Genomic DNA, 22,518 nt, shown 5'->3' with positions numbered 1-22,518 from the left:
TTAAGAGACATATTTGAAGTAAAGTATAAAAGCAAAATTTTAAATTAAGAAATTTACTAATGTGGGTCAAAAGTAGGGACTGGAAAGGTGATAGTGGTATAGGTCCTCTGGTCCAAAGGAGATGCCATTACTATGGTAACAGTGTATAGTTTGAGCAGAGAATGAAAAATTACTTGAGAGATGGATTGGTTGCATGGGCTTGTAACAAACTTATGTGGACAAAACCAGTACAGCTTGCTCTTAGTATTTCAATACTGCAAAAGAAAACAACCACTAGAAGGCGTTACTTGATAGGCAGAAGGATGCTTTGCTCAAGTTTTCATGTACTGGACAAGCTGTTGTTACTCAAGGTAGGGGGAAGCATGTAACAACTGTTAAACCATGTTTCAGTGATGCAGATACTTTATTAGTGCTTCAGTAAGTCAGCTAAGGCAGATCTATTTAATGAAGACTTTTCACCTTGCTTATTTTTTGTGCCTCAATTTTCTCATCTAAGAAAAAATTCTAAGAATCTTGAAATGGTCAGAAACTGTAATGATAATTGCTATAGACAATACCATTATAAAAATAAAAAGTGGGTCTTCAGCACAAAGCTAAAGTTCTGGGCAATTGTGTGGGACCACAGCAGTGTGTTAGTATATAGCAAATATTTATATTATTGCTCTAGAACTGTCTGCTGCATGCTTCTTAATTTGAGAGTGGAATCCTGTGGAAAACACGGTATATTGACAGGCAGCTAAACTATGCCAGTGTTTATATGAGAGGAACAAACTAGTACTATAGGGACAACCTTACCTGTACCTTTGATAAAACGACTTTTTCTTAGTATATTTAATGTGGTAGGGAAATGCTTCACAGTGATAGATGGATTCTGGTTTTAATGCACACATAGCACCCCCTCAACTGAATTCTCATTACTAGTTTAAAATCAGGTGAAGTTGGTTAGTTGGATACCTCTCAGCAGGATAATTTTTTATTGTTGTCATCCTAAAGAAACAAGTGCATGTGATCTTGTTTTCTTCCTTCTGATTGCTTCTGCAACCTTTAGCACCTTCAGATATGTTGGGCAGAGGAGGTTGAGGGTTCAGCATAAGTTAATTGAAGAATTTTTTTTGGAAAAAACATAATAATTGAGCAAAAGAAAGGCCATCAATAATGCCTCCAGCAAGAGAAATACCTGCATATTAATCCTACAATTACCTCTTTTTAATTTGGCCTTCAAGGCAGCTTCAAGCACTGCCTGGCAGGTCAGTATGTGCCTAGCTGGGAGCCTGCTGCAACACTGCTCTCACCTTGCTCATAGCCTGGGTAGCTGGGAGAAAGCATCCAGAGGGGAGGTGGAGAGGAGAAGTGGGAGCAGTATTGAAAGTAAAAACGGATTTGATGTTTTTGTGGAGCATAGAAGGAGGATGGAGGAAGGAACTGTACACGTGTGAGGTTTAGGGAAACAAAAGCTATTCACTTTCACTGAACAGCCCATGCTAACAAACATTGTTTAAAGATTGAGGTATCATGTATACTCACAAACTTCACATCAGCAGACACTAGTTTTTAACAATTGCATGATACAATAGTATTTGCAGTTTCTAATTGCTTTGGAAACTGTAATCAACTTGTACAATATGCAATTAAAACAGTTGTTTTTTTTACCTCAGTTTTTGATATGTATTAGTAGCAGAATGCGTTAGGATTGTGACGGTAGCTAATCTGATTTTTAGCATGGACCAAATATTTAATGAAGAGCTGGATTCAATGCACTTACTCAAATTTGCAATTAATCACAAAGTAGGGGAGGTGCAATACCTTCAGAGGGTAGCATTATTTCCTAAAGTTGTCTTTAAAATTCAAAGTATGTACTGTAATAAATAGAAAATAAATGCAAAGTAGAGCATTTGAGTAGGAAAATACTGCACAAATGGGTAGAAGAAAGAACTGAGTGGATGATGAGTGACTGCTTCAATTCTCCTCAGCATGGATGAAACATCTCATGTAATATTGTTTCAGGGTCTGGGCATCACACTTGGACAAAGACTGGTCCAGATAAAGAGCAAATAATTATAAAAACTTCGATCCCTGAGGGGAAAAATAGAAATGAGGAAGGAAAAAAGAGGAGGGAAGCTTGGTCAGTCTGTTATAATGTGTTTTTTTTCTCTACATCATGGGCCCCCGTGTTCTCAGGAAACAATAAAGAATGGTTAAGAAATAAGTATCTCTTTCAGATGTCTTTCAGTCTATTTGGGGTAAAAAAGGGGTCCTAGAGATGGCAAAACTGAAACCAAACAGATCTTGAAACAAAGTTAATGGCAGTATTAAGTGTATTGCTACTACTTTTGTCCCAGTTGAGAACTTCTTATGATTCTCCCAGCAAGAGAGCTATGGGAGGAGAACCTCTGTTGCAGTAGCCATGCACTGGAGGAGCAGCCTGGTAGCTATGGTGTCTCTAGCACTGAACCAGTCTAATGCCAGAAATGGTCTGTACCCCTGGCATCATGGTCTTTCTGAACCTGGGCTACTTCATCCTCGGCTTTTACTGCAAGCTCAAATGCATTCTGACTGTTCTTGTCATGTGAAATACTTGTAAAAGTCTGGACCAGCTGAAACCTACCTGCGGTGGCTTTGTAGGGGACACTAGCAAATAAGTGATCTTTCCCTGGGGAAGGAGCATGGGTAAAAGGAAACCTCTTGAGCTTTGTTTCAGACTAATTTTTTGAGATTGTTTCTCCATGCCAGTTTTCCAATGTAATTTTAACAAGTCTTAGTGAATCATTATTCCAAATGTGTTCTGTCTTTTCTTCTATCTGAATTATTTAATGGTTTTGCTCTGAGATTGTCTTGCTGACATTAGAAGAGAGCAGCAGTTCCTAGATTTTCTTATCTTTGTCAGACAAAAAGCAGATTGGGCAAAAGACTACAAATTCTTCATTCCTCTTCTTGCTGTACATCCTTTTTTCAATTAATTGCTCTTTGCTTCTGGTTTTTGTTTTGCTCATTATTACTTTGGTTGTTTGTCCCTTCTCTCAGCCTAACAAGAACTTTCACATCACCTGTAAGAGGAATGCAAAATGTTGAAATTAAACCTGTAATCTTGTACATTTGAACTAAGATTTGCTCTGGTCTAAAAAGTTACTTTCTAAACGTATGCCAATACATCAGTCCCAAATGGGGAGTGCTTTCAGGGATGTGCCCATTCTTTATTAGCAATGGGAGGCAGGGTATAAATTGATACTCATTCTGTGGCCTACACTTGAGATTCTTTGATATAACATTAATGAGTCTTGGATGTGTCCCTGTATGTTGAAGAAGCATTTGGATCAGAGTCTCTTTGTGTACATACAAAACAGTGACCTCTTTAGTTGCTGTAAGTGGGAAAATAGAGCTGATTAACTTGGCAACAATATAGAAAAGTCTAGCAATTATTGAAACAAATTTTTCTTGGGAAGTAAGCAGTATTTGAAAACAGACAAGCATATATTTCATTTTTATTTGTAAATTAAAGGATGAAAGCTCCTATTTGTTTGGAGAACTTGTGAGAAGGGTGGGAACCTCAAATATGCTGTTTGAAAACACTAAGGAAGGGGGTAGGATTTGCATTAACTTTGCAGAACTTCAGACCTAACTACTGTAAAATTAAAATAGCTACATTTTCAGATAAATATGTGAGTGGGAATAATTTCTTTAGTACCATTACTGATAAAGAATATTTTGAGTTAATTTATGCAACTGCTATAAATTAGGCAGGGGATAAAAATAAACGATGTAGTCTTGTAAAAGAAAAATTATCTTCATTTGAACAACCATAACTTTAAGCACTGTCCATTTATAAATCCATTGAAGCCTACTCAGGGGGTCTGTTCACATGAATAAAACTACACATCAGTTTTAAGTGTTCATACCAGTGAACCTACCATTATTTTCTATTTAAAAGAAAGCTATTGCATAAAATCATTGAAAAAATTATAATGGGTAGGAATTAAGGCACAGATGTGTAGATATTTAGTATTAATATGACCTGTACTACATATTGTATTTTTATCGTGTGAACTTTAAAATGCAGACCTGATAGAGGAATTGATTTGTGGCAACAACTTTGTCATTTTATAGAATTGTTCATGTAGTGTCTCATTACAAAATAGTGTAACACAGTTTTGTAAGTCTCAGCATTTTTGGAGCTTTTTGCTCTATAGTATTGTCAGAGTAAAGGTGGCAATGAGGCCCTGAAATCTTATAAATTTCTGCATTTACAGTTTGAAATGTGTTTTAAAAAAACTGTCAAAAAATATGAAGTTGTCTTAATTGAGAAACCAAAATCCTTACTTATGAAATACTTGCTTTGTTGTTTTGACATTTTAAAATATAGAGAGTAAACAAACATTTGTTTAAAGTAGATAGTGGCATTCATGATAAAAAGCAGTGAAATACTGAAATGTCATGCAGTACCAAGTCATATGCCCTTATAGTAATAGATTACACTACAGGTCACTTAGTAGGGATCTTCTCAAATTATAGAAAGGATCAAGCTTAGACATGTCCGTAGTGACAGGGACACTTTTGAAATAATAACATTTTTCTAGTCAGTTATTTAAATACTTTTGTTTGTTTTATTGTCCTGCTTTTCTAAACTGTGGTTGCTATGTGACCATAAACCTTACAGTACTGCATTCAGCCTTAAATACAGTATATTTCACTACTGCATGAGGTTAAGGTGGCTACGGTAGAGCAAGGTGTTACACTGATTGTAGTATTTCTGTACAGTCTTGGTCTAATGCAATAGTGATAGAGTTGTGGAAAGAGGTAGCAGGGAACCCATGTTAACCACCTAATGTCAGGTATTGTTGTCCACTGACTTTGTGCCTGCTTCACCTGCTCTGGCAGATGTCTCATTTTCTTTGGTCTATGTATAGGATTGTTTTTAATAACAAAATTCTCTTTTGCCCCTCTTCATTGTTCAAGATATGCTGTGATTGCTTTTGGATGTGCCAGCTGTCCCAAACTTACATGTGGACGAGAAGGCTGTGGAACCGAGTTTTGCTACCACTGTAAGCAGATTTGGCATCCAAACCAGACCTGCGATGCTGCTCGCCAGGAGAGAGCTCAAAGTCTGCGCCTGAGAACAATTCGTTCTTCATCTATTAGTTACAGCCAGGAATCTGGAGCAGCAGGTATTTATCATTAGGTTACTGTGTCTGTAAAATATCTTTTTTAGTACATTTGCACAATTAACTCCAAAAAGGGAAGAACTGAATTAGGAGCATGGTAGATACTAGCTGCTTTGTCTTTGTGTTTCAGAAACATAAAATACACAATTTTAAGTTCGAAATTTGAAATTTAAATGTTACAATTTGAAGTACTCTATGACCACAGCACCTGACTTCAATCTTACAGGGTTGTCAGCATTTCAAACTTTTTCTTTGTAGCTGAAGAATGTGAAGTCAAAGAAACTTGCTCCAAAGTATTCTCTGTTTGGCAGGCTGACTTCATTGGTTGTATCACTTACACACTTGGAACACATATTTTATTCATTCTAGGTAAAATTTCACAGGGCTGATAATAATAAAAGCTGTTGAAAATCAGTGGTTTTGATTTGTATTTTTTGCTTTCAATAGAAATTATTAGTCTGGTGCCAGCTCCGATGTTTGACGTGGCTTTTAGTACTAATTTCTGTTTTTCAATAAAGTGCTCATCTGTGGTGGCTACTAGAAAGCAAACAATTCCATCTTCTTAAAATTGAACTTGTTTGTAGCCCCCTCCAGAAAAGAGGATAAACTATTCAGAGTAGTATTTTGCAGAGCAAGAGTCCAGTTTGCTATTGTGGTGAAACTCTGATCTATTTGGTAGCTTTTGTGTCTGATTGACCAAACAAGGTAAATACTTGGGGCAAAGAGTCTCTCTTACACCATGAATGTAGTTAGAGCTGTCAGTCCCCAGTACAGCCATAGACTTGGGAGCTTCTAATTTGTTGTTTGTGCTGGCTTATTTTAACAAGGCACTCCATCTTGTCCTAAAAATTGCCATCTTGCTCTAGTCTTCAAATAAATTTTAAAATAAAACTTCAGATAAATTAGCATGCTAGCTCCTTTCCTTGCCCTTTCAATCATTTCCAGCACAAACAGCAGTAGCTCTGCCATACCCGTGCTGTAAGAACTTGTTCAGTTTAGTTACTGCCCAGTAGGTTGTGCATCTTTTCTCACCTTGGAATAGCAAGTGCACCATTTCAGCTGCTCACTGTCCTTTTGCACTGGAGTTGGTAGAGGTACTGTTTCTGCTAGATCTACACCTCTTTGGATATTCTTTATACCAATTACAACCCCTCTTTTCCCTTTGTCTTACCTAGTAGCACAGAGGCAGTATAAACCTGGACTTCTGCACTAGTAGCTGCAAGTTATTTCTGCTGCTTTGAGTAAATAGCTTGTCCCAAAGTGCAGATGCTAACTAGTAATGTGAAAGAACGAAGATCACAACTGTGGTTGTGTCAGTATACAAGTATTTCACTGTTGCTCAATGCCCCCTTGTTTGTTAATGATAGAGTTAGTCACTTAACCACATTTTTCAATATTTGACTTGGGAACAAGGAGAGCCTCCAGAATTTTCTTTTTGCTACAAAATTTTTTTCTAGGGACTAAGTAAATATTAAGTAGGGCTGTAAAAGGAACTCGAGCAAGTTGGTGATACCAGAGAAATGCACTTAATGTGGAAAGGGAGATGGATTTAAGATAAGAAGAAATAACAGAGTGGAGACTGAGTATTCAAGTAAAAGATTCATAACAGCATGAAATGTAAAAGAAGATTATATTTAAAGAGCCCATATTATCAGTCCTGTATTAACATACATATTTAATGGCCAACTCTAATATATATTGCATTAAGCTTAGAAAATCCTTGAAGAGAGTGTATGCGTTAACTATTACGTTACTTGAATATGATCTAATATGCCTTGTTTTTCTTAGTTTTACTTGGTCCAAGGTTTACAAATACAAATAGCTATCAACTCATTGCCAAATCAAGATTTGTAAAGCAGACTTCTTCCATTTTTTTAGATAATGGTTCAGTCATTTTTCCTAAATGTATGTCTATATTTGGATTAAATCTGCTTGTCTGAAGAAATGATATGATCTTAATATTCATTTTTAAACAGCTGATGACATAAAGCCATGCCCACGCTGTGCTGCTTATATAATAAAAATGAATGATGGAAGCTGCAATCATATGACTTGTGCTGTCTGTGGCTGTGAATTCTGTTGGCTATGTATGAAAGAGATCTCAGATTTACATTATTTAAGGTACATTTAAAAAAATAAAAATCTGTGTGGTTGGTAATTTGTTTTCTAAAGTATATAAAAGTAGATTCCTGGATGCTTTAAGTCTGGCTTTCTTCCTGTTGGAGTAGAGAATTGCAGTTGAAGTATTCATATCTGAGAATTTAGTTTTCAATGCATGTACTTAAATTAGTGCTTTGCTATTTTTTATTTAAAAGTATTTTTCTAAGTTTCGTGCATGCAATGTGTATGTAGTACAATAAATGAAGTGTTACAGATTAACATAACCGCTCTTATTGCTGATGTCTTAATATTGCTGTATTGTCTTTATAGTAAACAATACAAAAACTATGGTTATATAAGTTACCTGTGAACCACAGACTGGCATGTGGTAATGTGCAATATGCTTCTCTTTTCACTGCATATTTTGCATCTTAGGCAAAAAAAAAAAATCTGAAGAAATTCTAACTAATAATTGGATCTCCATAGTATCTGTAACTCGAACCTAAGAACAATAACTTTGTAACTAGAGAACAGTTCACCACTGTATAGTTATGTTGATTTATTCACAATTTATTTACAGTTTTCTTTCCTATTTAGCCCATCAGGTTGCACATTTTGGGGAAAGAAACCATGGAGCCGTAAGAAGAAAATACTGTGGCAATTAGGGACACTTGTTGGAGCTCCTGTAGGAATTGCCTTAATAGCTGGCATAGCTATTCCTGCTATGATTATTGGAATTCCTGTGTATGTGGGACGTAAGGTAAAATGTGCTACAACTCCTAACATGCTTCAGGTTTTACCTCTGCATTGTATGACGTAGGTAATACTGTGATGAATGCGGAACAAACTGAGAGCTTATGGGTCAGGGCTAAAGGAAAGGCAGGGGAAGGTGATATCATAGTGGGGGTCTGCTACAGTCCACCTGACCAGGATGACCGAGTAGACAGATAGGAGAGGCTTAACATTGACAAGCTCTGGTCCTTGTGGAAGACTTCAGTCACCTGGATATCTGTTGGAAGGACGGTACAGCAAGGCACCAGCAATCCAGGAGGCTTCTGAAATGCATTGATGACAACTTCCTTTTCCAGTTGGTGGAGGAGCTGACAAGAAGGGGTGTCATGCTGGACCTTATTCTCACCAACAAGGAGGGGCTGGTGGATAATGTGAAGCTGAAGGGAAGCCTTGGCTGCAGTGATCATGAAATGTTAGAATTCATGATCCTCAGGGCTTCAAGGAGAGTGTGCAGTAAGCTCACCACCCTGGACTTTCAAGAGAGCAGACTTTGACCTTTTCAGGCATCTTCTTAGTGAAGTACCATGAGATGATGCCCTGAAGGGGAGAGGGGTCTGAGAATGCTGGTCCATATTCAAGGACCACGTCCTCCAAGCCCAGGAACAATGCATTCCAAAAAAAGATGAAGACAGGTAAGAATGCTAGGAGACCTGTGTGGATGGACAAGAAGCTCCTGGACAAGCTTAGAGATAAAAAGAAAATTTACAGAAAATAGAAGAATGGACAACTTCTTCATATTCTTCCCAGTCTGTCCAAGTAGCTAGAGATCAGGTTAGGAAGGCAAAAGCCCAGACAGAATTAAGTCTAGCCCAGGACATCAAGGGGAGTAACAAAAACTTTTTTAGGTATGTAAATGATAAAAGGAAGGCTAGGGAAGATGTGGGTCCTCTCTGGAAGAGAACAGGAGAACTGGTCATGGAGCATATGCAGAAGACTGAGGTTCTCAATGAGTTCTTTGCCTCAGTCTTTCCTGGCAAGGGCTTCAGCCACACTGCCCAAGATGTAGAAGCTGAAGGTGGGGAGGACTGGGAGAAGGATAATCCACCCACTGTCAGTGAAGATCAGGTTCGAGAACACTTAACCTGAAAGTGTACAATTCTATGGGGCCTGATGAGATCCATCCATGGATCCTGAAGGAACTGGCTAGGCCACTCTCCATATTTGAGAGGTCATGGCAATCTGGTGAAGTGTCAACTGACTGGAAAAGGGGAAACATTGTCCCCATTTTTAAAAAGGGGAAAAAAGGAAGATTTGGGCAACTACAGGGCCAGTCAGTCCTGCCTCCATGCCTGGCAAGATCATGGAGCAGATCTTCCTGAAGGCTCTGCTAGGGCACATGGATAATATGGAGGTGATTGGTGGCAACCAGCCTGGCTTCACCAAGGGAAAATCATGTGTGACAGATTTGATGGCCTCTTATGATGGAGTGACAGTATCAATAGATAAGGCAAGAGCAACTGTCATTTACATGGACTTGTGCAAGGCCTTTGACACTGTCCTGCATGACATCCTTGTCTCCAAGTTGGAAAGACATGGATTGGATGGATGGACCTCTCAGTGGATAAGGAATTGGTTGGAAGGCCTCACTCAAAGGGTTGCAGTCAATGGTTCAGTGTCCCAAGTAGAGACCGGTGACAAGTGGTGTCCCTCAAGGATTGGTACGGGGACTGGTACTGTTTAATATCTTTGGCAATATGGAGAGTGGGATGGAGTGCACCCTCAGTAAGTTTGCCAATGACACCAAGCTGTGTGGTGTGGTTGACACACTGGAGGGAAGGGGTGTGCCATCCAGAGAGACCTTGACAGGCTGGAGAGGTGGGCCCAGGCCAACCTCATGAATTTTAACAAGCCAACTATAAGGTTGTGCCTGGGCTGGCACAATCCCAGGCATAGATACAGGCTGGGTAATGAGTAGATTGAGAACAGTCCTGGGGAGGAGGACTTGGGCGTGTTGTGGATGCTCCATTCCTGGCAGTGAGGCCATGTTGGATGGAGCCTTGAGCAACCTGGTCTAGTGGAAGGTGTCCCTGCCCATGGCAGGGGGGTTGGAACTAGACAATATTTGAGTCCCTTCTAACCCAAACCATTCTATGATTCTATGTTTGGTTGGCTATCTTCTTCAGCCCTTAAAAATCAAACCCAAACAACACACCCAAACCCAAACAAACCAACACAAATTGTTTAAGGATATTTGCTTCAACTACAGGAAGGAGAAGCAGTCTTTTTGAGAATGTAGTTCCTCTTAAAACAGGCAGAGTAAAATTGAACAACTTCCATTTTCTGCAGCTTGCCATGGAAGTTCTTGCATGCTTTTTCAGAATTGCTTTGGTTTTAACCTCTAGTTTTCCTTGTGTCCCTTCTAATTAAACAATACTTAGAGGAGAAGGAAGGAAAAAAAAAAAAAGATCTTTCTTACTTTTCTTAAAAGCAGATAGTTACCAGTATTTTAGTGTAAAATTCTGCTAGTGTAGGTTTGTGCATGCACACATTTAAGCATTTATACTCAGCAGCATGTTAATGGCCTTGGGCCAGTCCGCTGTATGGAGCAATGTTCCGTGCAGGTAGCTAGACAGCCATCTATCTTCATTTTACTGTTTGTGGGAATCAGCTAGAAATTACCATGTTAATCAGAAGGCATTTGATGTATTTACTTTCAAAAATGTGACTAATAGCTTTTAGTATAAAGTAAATGACAAATTGCAAGGAAAACAAAAGGTAATTAAATCTCCTATTTGTAATTTAGGATAAACTAGCGAGTTAGCCACATCTTTTGAAAATGAGCTTTCGGAAATGATGGCTTGCTTCAGCAGGTGCTAAGTGTCCAGTTACATGTCCTGGATAGCATAATTGGAAGATTTGTTTATTTCTGCTTTTATTTGCATGGATTCTCACAGTGACTGGCACAGACACATAATTCTGTATTTATTGGGGGGGGGAGTGTTTCCCTCTCACATGAGCTGTTGCTGCTAGACAAAAAGTCCAGGGATGCAGCTCTTCCACTGTATTCTCTTTTATCTTTTTCTTTTCAAGCAAGTGCTCCTACCATCTGCTACAGTTGTGTTTTGACCCTTCTATTCTGTTTTGGTTTAGTCCCATACAGTCATTGGGACCTTATAAATGATAAGAGGAAGAAAGTAGTAATTAGGTGTTTCAAACTACTACATGTTTTGCTTTTCTCATTAGATTTTGGGATAGGTCCTCATCACTGAGCACCTTTCACACATTAATGGTAAAGTCTCAGAAAGTTAGTCTGTGAGGGCAGCCTCATGAGAATTTCTATTGCACCCCACTGCTTATCAGTCATTTTTCTGTGACTCCTATCACATGTTTGCACTTCGTTTCAAAATCAGATGATGGAGATTCTACAGGATCTCCCAAGTCTAATTTTCTTAGGCAAATTGATTTTTCTAACATTAATGTAAATTCTCACTGCCCTATCTTCAGCTGACATAAAGTATCTTTTCGCTTTGCAGTATCCTCTTACAGATTTGATGATTTTGAAGTCCATTTTCATTCTTATCTCTTAAACAAATCCAGAACTTTAAGTTTTTCTTGACAAACTATTTTTAGACCTCTGATTCTCCTCTTTTAGATTTCCAGGTGTTCATACTGCCTTTGGTTTTGACCCATTTGAATATAGCAGTGAAGCGAAGCTGCTGAGTTTAAATGACAGGTTATCCTGTGCATAAAACTGCCAGTTATCTCTTTCAACAATAGGAGATTTTAATTTTGTGCACACTAAAACACATGCCCTTTCCTACCGTACTAGTATTTTAGACAATTAATCTCTTCCTAAGGGAAATCTTGAACTCATTACCATTGTGCTGCATCTTAGTAATTTCGGACCATTTTTTTAACTTCTGAAGACTAGTGTGAGTTCTGGCGTTCTTGCAACCTTGCCAGATTCTATTGGCCTGAAATTTCACACACACATTCTTCTCCCTCCATCTTCCAGGTTAATGAGAATGTTGAATACTCTTGGATCCAGGGCATATGTCTTAGAAAAGTGTAGGGTGAAGGGTTTCCATTTCGGGAGTAAAAAAACCCTAATGACAACTTGGATGTTTTCTATCAGTTTTACATGAAACTAATAGTAGTTTTCTCTAGTCCATTTTTCAGTCTGGACCATTACAACCTGTTTAAGTGTCATACAAGAAAACGTCAAAATTTTGTTCAAGTTAGTGCGTGACGTCTGCTTCTCCCCATCCTCAAGGCTACTTATCTTGTCACAGAAGCAAATTAAATTGACATGACTTTTACTTGAAAAAAAAAAAATCAATGTGGCTTCTACTTTGTGTGTTTGCTTTGGTGTCTACAAGTTCCCAGTTTTCAGGAAGTTAAAGGTCAGTTCACTGGTCTTTAATTCTCCAACTTCCTGGTTTATACCTTTTAAAAGATTATTATTGCAATTCAGTTTTTTTCAGCTTTCCTGTTTTGTGTTTTTTTAATACATCTTCTGTGAATAATAATTTTCAAAAATTATTATTGTCTCTGAAATTGGGCCTGCTGTGATATATTTCAGATCAGTTCATGTAATTACCTTCTAACCTGCTGTCTTCCTACAGATCTTACTCCTTTGTCACCAGTCACCTGGCTCATAGTTGATCTTTAGTGACAACTGAAGGGAAAAAAATGAACATACCTCTGGTTTCATCCACTGGCTGTCTTTCCTTTTTGTTAAATAGAAAATTGACCCATTTTGGTCTTCCTCTTACTAGCAGCGTACTTGTAGAATAATTTCTTTTTGACTTTGATGCCCCTTGCTTTTTGTCTCCTCTATTTTAACCTTTCTGATTTTGTCCAGACACCCTCATGCTGTTCCTTTATACTCATTCATAGTAATCTGACCTACTTTCTATTTTCTTAATGTTGCTGCTGCTTCAGTAAAGGAAGATTCTTTGTTCTTTTACAACATTCTGTCTGTCTTCTGCATTGGAAAAGTTTGTGCTTGAGCTTTAATTGAGTTTCCTTGAGGAAGTGCTAGTCCTCTCCTTTCATAGATTTTTATAGATATTCTTGTAACCTACCAGCTTATTGAAATCCCTCTTCTGGCCCAGTATTTTTATTTGGATATTCTTATTCTTTACTCAGTATTCTGAGTCTCTTATTTCATACTCATTCCTACCAATGTAACCTTCCATCTTGATGTTTTCAATCAGTTTCTTCTCTGTAACTACTCCCACTTCTTTTTGTTGCTTGATGTTTTAAGGAATCCAGTAGCCTTTGTAGATATCTTTGTTGTATGCCTTTTGGTGGTAAAAATTGCCCATAACAAGCCAAATTCTGTGCCTGAGATGATCCTGCCATTTGCTCATGAAATGTCCCATGAAACCTGATCTTCGTGGATTTTCTTACATAGTCATACTGTGTAGAGTGTTCACATTCAGTTTTTCCTTCTTAACCCAATAGGTATGTTTCGTATTTAAGTACTCCCTCACTCTGTGTTGCTCCTTGTATAATGTACCTCAGAGCAAGTAAATAAATGCATTCTTGTTATAGAGTGCAGTGTCTTATCTGCCCTTTTCTTGCCTGTCTTACCTGAACATATACAAATACTTATTTATTCCAGAATGAGAACTACACTACTAAATGTCTAACTGAAATTATAATTTAGAAAGCACAACATTTAATAAAACTTCCAGCTAATTTTTTTCATTCTTTTTGCAGTAACGTATTGATGTAAAAATACGGTAATTATCCTTTTAGTACTCTTTTGTATTCCTTCTTAGACACAGTGAGGATTAACTTAGCCATATGCCAACCATTAAGACCTATTGTTCCTTTGTAATTACATTTTAACCAAGAATGATGACAGATGAAGTGCATATCCCAGAAAAGCCATGTTCCTAGAGAGAGTAAATGAAACCCACAAAGTAAGAAATCTCTGTAAAACAGGGATCTTTGAAGGCCTTTCAGGTTCATTTGGGATTTACAGCAGATAAGTTTGAGGCAGTCACATTTTAGAGTTATTGCAGGCTTGAACCATCAGTAAGGGTTTTAGTTAGTAGATTCCTTAGTAAATAGTAGCACAGCTGACACTCAGGTTTGCTAAAATATTTCCTGTCTCAACAGCTTGTCATGAGAGGGTGCCAGAGCAGTGGAGTTCTCCCAGGCTGTGTTTGATAAAGGCTGCCTTATCTACAAGAATTTTGTGGCTCTTTTATGTCAACCCCTGTTACCATAGATCTAATAATCTGTGAAAGTTTTACTCTGTATTGTTCAGGGGAAAGATAGCTAGAAATAAGAAGTGAAGAATTACAAGAATAAGTTGATCAGATATGATAATTCTTTGATCCTGAAAATTGTCTACTTTTCCTAACCATGTTATCTGGAGTAATTAAAACAATGATTAAACAAAGAAACAAAGATTGAGCTCTTCATTTACTTTCAACGTCAAGTCAACATGGGTTACTGGATGGGAAGACTTCTAACTTTTAAGAAGTTGCCTAAAATTAAGTAATGTATAAATTGTGACATAGAACACGGATACAGATTCCAAACTATATGTCCGTTCTTCTATCCTTGCAGCAATGTATTATTGATGATGATGATAACGTTCTAAAACCCCTTTCTTCTTCTCCCAAGATTCACAATCGGTATGAAGGCAAAGACATTTCAAAGCACAAGCGAAACTTGGCTATAGCAGGTGGTGTAACCTTATCTGTAATTGTTTCTCCAGTTGTAGCTGCAGTAACTGTAGGTAAGCAAATATTACGATTTTGTGTATTAGTAGCACCTTACAACCAGAACGCTATAAGCACTCGTAAATAAAGCATGAGATAAGTCCTGTGACTGTCTTTTGTAGGTGAAGAAACTGAGACAATGAGGAGTCTGAGGTTATACATTTATTGGGGCAGAATGGAGAATACAGTACTTAAGGAAATACTGTATTAAAATGAAGAATTAAACATTTTTATCTTGGAAATTAAAGTTTCCACATTGTCATGTCTGGCTTTTAAAACTGAAGTATTTGAAGCTTTTCTTTAAACATCTGACCAAGAAAAAACTGTTGCCACAGAGTCTATTAATATTTGAATAACTTCATATCAAGTTTTTCTCAGAAGAAAAACATAGTCTTTTACACTTAAGATTAGATAAACTGCCAAACTATTTGTTGTGCCCTGGGAGTCAGTTTGAATTCTATCACATTCTTTCTCATAGGGATTGTTGAGGATAGCATTTGGGGAAAACCTGGTTGGGCATTACAAAATACTTGTCTCATTTTACCATGTAATTTCAAGCCCACTGTAAACAAACCCTGATTATTTTTTTGGAAAGGAGTGGACTTGCCAGGCGCTGCCTTGCTTTTTTTTTTTTGCAGCACAGGCATCTTTACAGTTGCACAGCAAGCTGCCGTGGATAACTGATTCATGTTAAGACCTGCCATTTAGCTGTAAGCTGGATCAGTCCCCTGATCCAATTCATCACACAGTTGTGTAGGCAGTGTTCTCCCTTGTGCCAGAAGTAATGCTCAGAGAGGAATGAGCGGTCTAAGGAAGACAGGGCTGCTTTTAGCAAGTGATGGTTTAAACTGGCCATGAAGCTGTGGCTATAAACTGCTTGTTAACAATGGTGGAGCACTGTAAGTGCAGATATGCAGTCATGAAACGGTCTCTGGTGTCTGTCTATGCATTGTTCTCATGTAGCTGTGGTGTCAGACCCCTGCTAAACAGGTAGGAGGACACAGAGTCTCATAGATGTATCTATAAGTCTGCTCTAGGTCATTCTTTCAAGCTTTTTCTTATTTCTGACCAGAGATAAACTTGGCTTTTTAGGGAAAGCAGTTGGGTTTTATTTTGTAGACTGTTTGCTCTTGTTCTGTTGCCGTGAATACATGGCTTCCAGAATAATGACCTTCAGACTATGGATTTCCTTCTTGAATGCTGAGGAATTTCTAGTGAAAGGGACTTCCTATAACTGGAACCCTTCTTTTAGGTTAGACTGAGGAGCCTTTGCATTGGGTCTGCCTCTGTCCTAGCCTTTTCAGAATGTGACAGCTTGTCGCTTTTTGCACTACTGTTTTTCTGTACCTTCTGTGTACTTCCATCAGCAAAGCCATAGAATGGTTTAATTCGTATGCCAAAGGAGTAACTTTCATATTCCACTAGAAGTGATGGGATTAATTTATGTGTGTATCTGTGTGTGCTTTAGCCCACAGTTCCTTTCACTGGTTTCCCTTAACTCCTGCCACCCTTCTCCACAGAATCATTTACTTTTAAGGAAAACTTATATAATTAAAATTTTTAAATTGAATCAGTGTGATACAATAAATATGAAATATCCCACAGTAGTAATAATGTTAAGTCCTATTAAATTGATAGCAAAGCTCTGTCTGACTTCAGTGAATGAAAAATGAAGTCCCTTATTAATATGAGTAGAGGTACTAACAATTTTAGTTGAATAACAGTTGAAATAGATCTCTGCTAGTTCTGCTTCTGTGGTGGAACATTATCACAGTCCCCAATGGAGCATATATGAACCTTTAAAGTACTTTCATTTTGTTTGTAAAAGATGTTATGGACATACCAGAAGTATTAATTCATTGAGCATTAAGCTTCTCTGCCTATCAATGCTGATAGAGGTCATTCTGTCTGCTGAAAGTACTTTTCTGCCATTTCACCTGTGTGATTTACAATATTTCTTAATTTTGCTCCCTCCTGGTTTCTTTCAAGTGTGAAATACTAAATAATCATGGAAAATTAAATTGCTTTTATGAAAGGCTCTAAAATATAAGTCACATTTAATGAAAGACTATATTTTCCTCTGTAGGTATTGGTGTTCCTATTATGCTGGCTTATGTGTATGGAGTTGTTCCAATTTCCCTCTGCCGAAGTGGAGGGTGTGGTGTGTCAGCAGGCAATGGAAAAGGTGTCAGGATAGAATTTGATGATGAAAACGATATAAATGTTGGTGGAACAAATGCAGCTGTAGGTAAGAAAATAGTGTTTTGTTTTCTGTAAATGAGCTTTCTGTCTTAATGTTTGATGACCTTCGATACTTGAGTTTTTTGGGTTTGAGTTTTTTAATTTGCAGATAGGACAGCTCCTGCTTGTTTCTGAAAGACCACTTCACAGATGAGGGTAGCTTCTCTGTGTTTGTGTTTTGCTGTACTGTAACACAAACATTAAAGCTTTTCTTGCACATTTTCATCAAAGCCAGACTCGAGTCTTTTCCATCAGTAAAAGTCTGAAGATAAAATTAATGCTGCTTTCTCAGAATCCTGGTTTGTGGAAGCTGTCTGGCTTTTTTATCGATAACAGGGGGAACTAAATGCTGATGTGATGCTTTATTTTTTTAATTATGGGGTAATATCCTCTGTGATAAGGTCTCTGTGTTCCTTCACTCCAAGAAAGGTGTGTGTCTTTTCTTGAGTGTTATCTTTTTGTGACACTATGTTTTATAAATCCTTTTTCTCAGCATAATTTCAGAAACGGTTTTCATGATTACATTCTAGAAACTACAAAGTTCTACTTCCATAACTGACAAGCCTTCTTTATTTCTGTCTAGATACCACCTCAGTAGCAGAGGCACGTCATAACCCTAGTATAGGTGAAGGAAGCGTTGGAGGACTGACTGGCAGCTTGAGTGCAAGTGGTAGCCACATGGATAGAATAGGAGCCATTCGAGACAACCTAAGTGAAACTGCTAGTACCATGGCCCTGGCTGGGGCTAGTATAACAGGGAGTCTCTCAGGAAGTGCAATGGTTAACTGCTTTAACAGGTAAGAGACGTGCTTTCTACCCTATGGTATCCTGCTCTACATGTAAGTGGTATTACTAGGTTTTTTGATTTTTTTTTTTTTTTTAATTTAAATCTGTTCCTATTAAAAGGAACTGTCTCTGGGAGGTAGAGACAGTTCATCTCTGACAAACTTGCTGATTTCCAAGAGATCCTGCCAGACTACAGTCCTCAAAGAGTTTGAATTTTTTTCAGGGTGAGTGGGGCCTGAGATCTTGTTCTCCTGCTTCCCAGGAGAGCAGTCTCTACCTAGGAGTCAGAGGGAGGTAGCTCACGTTTAATACAGTTGGTTTCTCTGGTCAGAAGTCAGGAACTGCTGACTTGTTCAGTAGTCTACAAGTACTAAAGCTGTGCTGTCAGAACACCTGGGTGGAGTGTGGATTCAGACGTAGGCAGGAGGGGGAGGCAGCTTGGCACCTGGGTGGCTGAGGTGGCAACTTCTTGTCACTTATGTGCTCAATGCCTCCTGTGAATTCAGGCCTTAATGTTTGTTGGCTGTCTTGCACCCTGAAGAATGGGTGGAAAGGATTGTTAACATTTAGGGTTCGGGATGGAATATACTCTTGAAATCAGGTGCTAACACTGCTCATTTTCTTGAGTAATTCAGAAGTCCAGGCTACATAGAACAAGGAGTGCAGGACAGCATTGATAGTTCCCCTGTGATGGGACAGGTGTTTCAGGCTGTGACTGCTGAGTGAGGTATGCCTATGCACTAATTTAAAGAGATGAGAGTGGAAAACAAAACACTTTCAATGCACTGCCAGAACACAGATAAACAAGGCATTTGGAAAAAAGCTTAATGATTTGATTTCTGGCTTATTTGCTCAGCCCAATTTAAGATTGCTCAGGTTTCTATTATTCCTGTTTCAGTTAATACAATATAAAGCAGAGTACAGAACACCATTCTCTGCCTGTTAGTTGATTAGTAATAATTTTGCACCTGGAGAAACATGGGAACTATCACATCTTGAACTTACATACCCTTCTGCTTGTTTTTTTTTTCCATTTTTAGAGTACTGTACACTATCTGCAAAAGAATTGTAGCTAAGCCTGGAAATTCTTCTAAATCTCAGAGAAGAAAGAATCCAGAACCTCTGATTAACATGCAACATTTTGCTTTGTTGGGAAATTAGTCTGGTTTTGCTTTGGGGTGGTTTTGTTTATTTTAATCAAAAACAAGTCATTTTTGACAGTGCGAAGAGAGAACCTGTTTTAGTGGGGTAAATATGTGCATCTGTACTAGAGTAACGAATCGGCTCTACTGCTGAATGGTGGAGAAACTCTACAAGGTGACACTACTTTTCAGCTAGTGTGCTTTAACTGTAGTAGCAGTATATTCAACTTTTCTTCTTTCTCTCCAAGACTGGAAGTACAAGCAGATGTGCAGAAAGAACGATACAGTCTGAGTGGAGAATCTGGCACAGTTAGCCTGGGAACAGTTAGTGACAATGCCAGTACCAAAGCAATGGCAGGATCCATTCTGAACTCCTACATGCCTTTGGACAGGTAAGAGAAATGTGGTGAAAACAGAAGATGAATAATCCTTGCTTATTAAAGGATGTTCTAAACATGCCTTAGCTGTTCTGCTTTAATGATTGAATGTTTGAAAACTCAAATTTTGTTACAAATTGAGTTACATATGACTGCTTACATTTTGCCAAGGTTATTTGCAAAGAGAAACACCATCACTGTAGCTCCATAAAGTGTTTGGTCTTTCACACTTTGTGTTTTTCTTCAGCCTGTTTGTTAAACACTTCTCTAAAACAAATTACTTCTCTCTAACTTTCTTTGCAAGCTTGTTTAGCTTTAACTGGATTGTCTTAGATGACCACTTACACTCACGGGTTCGTTCTTTTTCTAGGGAAGGCAACAGTATGGAAGTGCAAGTGGATATTGAGTCGAAGCCAGCCAAATTCAGACACAACAGCGGAAGCAGTAGTGTTGATGATGGCAGTGCTGCAGGTCGGAGTAATGCCGGTTGTTCATCGGCCTGCTTGCCAGAAAGTAAATCTAGTGCCACCAAGTGGTCCAAAGAAACAACAGCAGGAAAAAAATGTAAAGGTAAGCTGAGAAAGAAGAGTAGCATGAAGATAAATGAGACGAGAGAGGACATGGATGCTCAGCTGTTGGAACAGCAAAGCACAAACTCCAGTGAATTTGACTCTCCCTCTCTTAGCGATAGTATTCCATCTGTAGCAGATTCTCACTCAAGTCATTTTTCTGAGTTTAGTTGCTCAGATATGGAAAGTATGAAAACTTCCTGTAGCCATGGTTCCAGCGACTATCATACTCGCTTTACCACAGTCAGTGTTCTCCCAGAGGTGGAAAATGATCGCTTGGAAAACTCTCCACAGCCAAGTGGAATTCCTGTGCCTGTTCCAACAGCCCCAAGCACTGATGTTCCACAGCTGAGTTACATTGCTGAGGAAAGCATTAATAATGGATCTTCAACAGATGTAGATTTAGGTGTTGGTGAAACATTGAAAGAAACAAACAACAACCATTCACAACATGCTGTGGAATTAAGCACTGCTATTCAGACTGAAATTTAAGCCTGTGAGTGCTGCAAAAATGTATTTACCACTAAAGAACCCTGTCTGAAAGCTGGTTGAATTACATGTGACTTCATAAGTTTCGGGTGACCAGCAGAAGCAAGGTTTTGATACAACTGCATTTTATATATACTTGTCTGATAAGGCAAAACACTTCATATGGATCTTAGACCTGTGTGAAGAGACATGAAGGCTTTAACCAAGTGCATTACAGCAGTACAAATACGTCCATGTTTTGTATTTCTGCCACAACTTTGCTTGAAAGCATATACTTGGTGTATTTAGATAAAAATTGGTAAATTCTTAATATGTTAAATGCTGAAATGAATAATATGTCCTGCACTGTTCACTTGGAAAATATGGGGTTTGGGATAAATGGGTGTTAGCTGAGCGTTAGTGACTTAAAACCATTCTTGTGTGAACTCTATTTAAGGGAAGCAAAAATTTTGCAAAGACCTATACAAACATATTTCAACAGTGAATATTCATAATGATAATTTTGTTTCATAACTGGACACACTGTATTTAGAATGCATGTAGAATGAGCCGCATATCTTCAGATAGATGTAGCCTGTGTCAGAAGCGTTTGTATGTGTGTACACTTTGAGCAAGGTTATGGCATTTTACATAATTTTGAAACGGAAGAAATTGGTACTTAATGTATGGTGGAATGGAGATGTCACCTGTGAAGAACAGCGGGGTTACTTATTTATTCATGCAACCAACCATGCAGCAGATACGGCTACTATATAGTGTATAAAAACTGTAAAATAACAATCCAGTGATTTATAAGCATTGTAGAAAAGCAGATGCAGTCAACTTTCATTAGGGGGGGAAAACAGTGCCCCATCAATTCTTGGTGCCTTTGGAAAAGACTGGGTTTGAAGTGCCTGGTCGTTTGAGGATTTTACTGTAATGTTTTCCAGAATGTCCTCTTTGGCCACCTTGGATCACAAAAGAAAATTCTAGTGAATAAAATGACTGTGGTAGATAAATGTATAATAATAATGAAGTATTAGCCTACCAAAGACTCACTCAGGCTTTAGTGGACATGACATCTCTTTGCAAGACATGCATATCTTCAGTCCCAGAATCAAAGTGCAGTGCAATGACTGCCCAAGTGCAAAGATGGGTTCCAAATATGCTGGCTTTTTTTGTTTTCTTTTGCGTATGGAAGATGTACAGCTGAACACAAGCTGAAGTTGGCCAAAGCGCCTGCACTGTTTAACATTTTTTTTTGCTATGTAATTCACTAAAATGGGAAAAAAAAAAATTGTGAATATCAGAGTAACAGTTAACAATGTTCTGTCTTGTTTCATGTATTGCCATTATGGTGCTACTGGAAGTTTGGTTGGATAAAAAGAAAATGCCATGAGCTGCGGTCCTCTTCCATGACTTATCCTCACCAGTTTCAGTAATATGCTTATAACACTAGTGCCAGTTATGTTATTTGGTAATGCTTGTTACAGTATTTGTATATTTGCAATTCAGTTTTGCTCAATAATATGCGTGTAAACTGCATATCTGAAATAAATGTCTAAATACTGACTTCTAGTGGTCCTTTCTTTAGTGTGCTGATTAGCTTTCTTTTAAAAATATGTGTGTTCCTAGAAGGAGCCTTTTTTTTTTTTTTTTTTTTTTTTTTGGTAAGGTGCTGAATGCTGTCATCTCTTGTTGCCTTTAAACATTTTTATTTTGTTAGGTGTGGTTTGGAAGCTGAATGCTCTGATACTTTGAAATACAAGATCTAAATTTAGTTGCATTTTGTACAAGGCTTCAACATTAATTCTTTTCATCTTACAGTATAATTGGAGCTGCCTCTGCGGCAGACAGGACAATAAATGGTTTTGAGAGGATGCATCTTTGGCATAAGCATATTACTCTTTAAACAAAATTGTACCATCTTGGCACAAGTGGACAGGCTATGGTTAGGTTGTTGAGCTAAACTCAAACTCCACTTCCTCCATCTAAAGTGATGCTCTTCTCAGTTCATGCAGTCTGTATGAAGTTCATTCTGCAACACTGCAGGTTGGCCAGAGTTTCTGGGTGACAGCTGGGGTGTGGCTGAACTGCCTATTCATTAGGCTTACTTTCTCACCTGCATTGTGACAGGCTCTAGAAGTAAGAAGCTAAAACTGATTGGGATGCATTAAAGAACACAGCTGGATCTGCCTCATCCC

The 22,518-nt window shown here is 38.2% G+C and overlaps 1 protein-coding gene across 2 annotated transcripts in view; it reads left to right on the top strand.

Annotated features, from left to right (window-relative positions):
• The window catches only part of RNF19A (ring finger protein 19A, RBR E3 ubiquitin protein ligase), a 60,389-nt gene extending 38,503 nt beyond the window's left edge, over positions 1 to 21,886 (top strand). For both annotated transcript variants that reach the window (XM_026842836.1, XM_026842835.1), the window contains 8 exons: positions 4,951 to 5,159; positions 7,133 to 7,277; positions 7,854 to 8,016; positions 14,634 to 14,748; positions 16,818 to 16,979; positions 17,556 to 17,769; positions 19,149 to 19,292; positions 19,648 to 21,886. In XM_026842836.1, the coding sequence (XP_026698637.1) occupies positions 4,951 to 5,159; positions 7,133 to 7,277; positions 7,854 to 8,016; positions 14,634 to 14,748; positions 16,818 to 16,979; positions 17,556 to 17,769; positions 19,149 to 19,292; positions 19,648 to 20,338 (1,843 nt within the window). In that variant the 3' untranslated portion in view covers positions 20,339 to 21,886. The remainder of the gene's footprint in view (positions 1 to 4,950; positions 5,160 to 7,132; positions 7,278 to 7,853; positions 8,017 to 14,633; positions 14,749 to 16,817; positions 16,980 to 17,555; positions 17,770 to 19,148; positions 19,293 to 19,647) is intronic.
• Positions 21,887 to 22,518: the final 632 nt, after the last annotated feature.

This window comes from Athene cunicularia (assembly GCF_003259725.1).
Source record: "Athene cunicularia isolate RWA chromosome 2 unlocalized genomic scaffold, athCun1 chr2_part1, whole genome shotgun sequence".
In the NCBI taxonomy this organism is placed as follows: Eukaryota; Metazoa; Chordata; class Aves; order Strigiformes; family Strigidae; genus Athene; species Athene cunicularia.
Note: the sequence above shows the minus strand (reverse complement) of the source record. Positions and strands in the feature narration are given on the sequence as shown.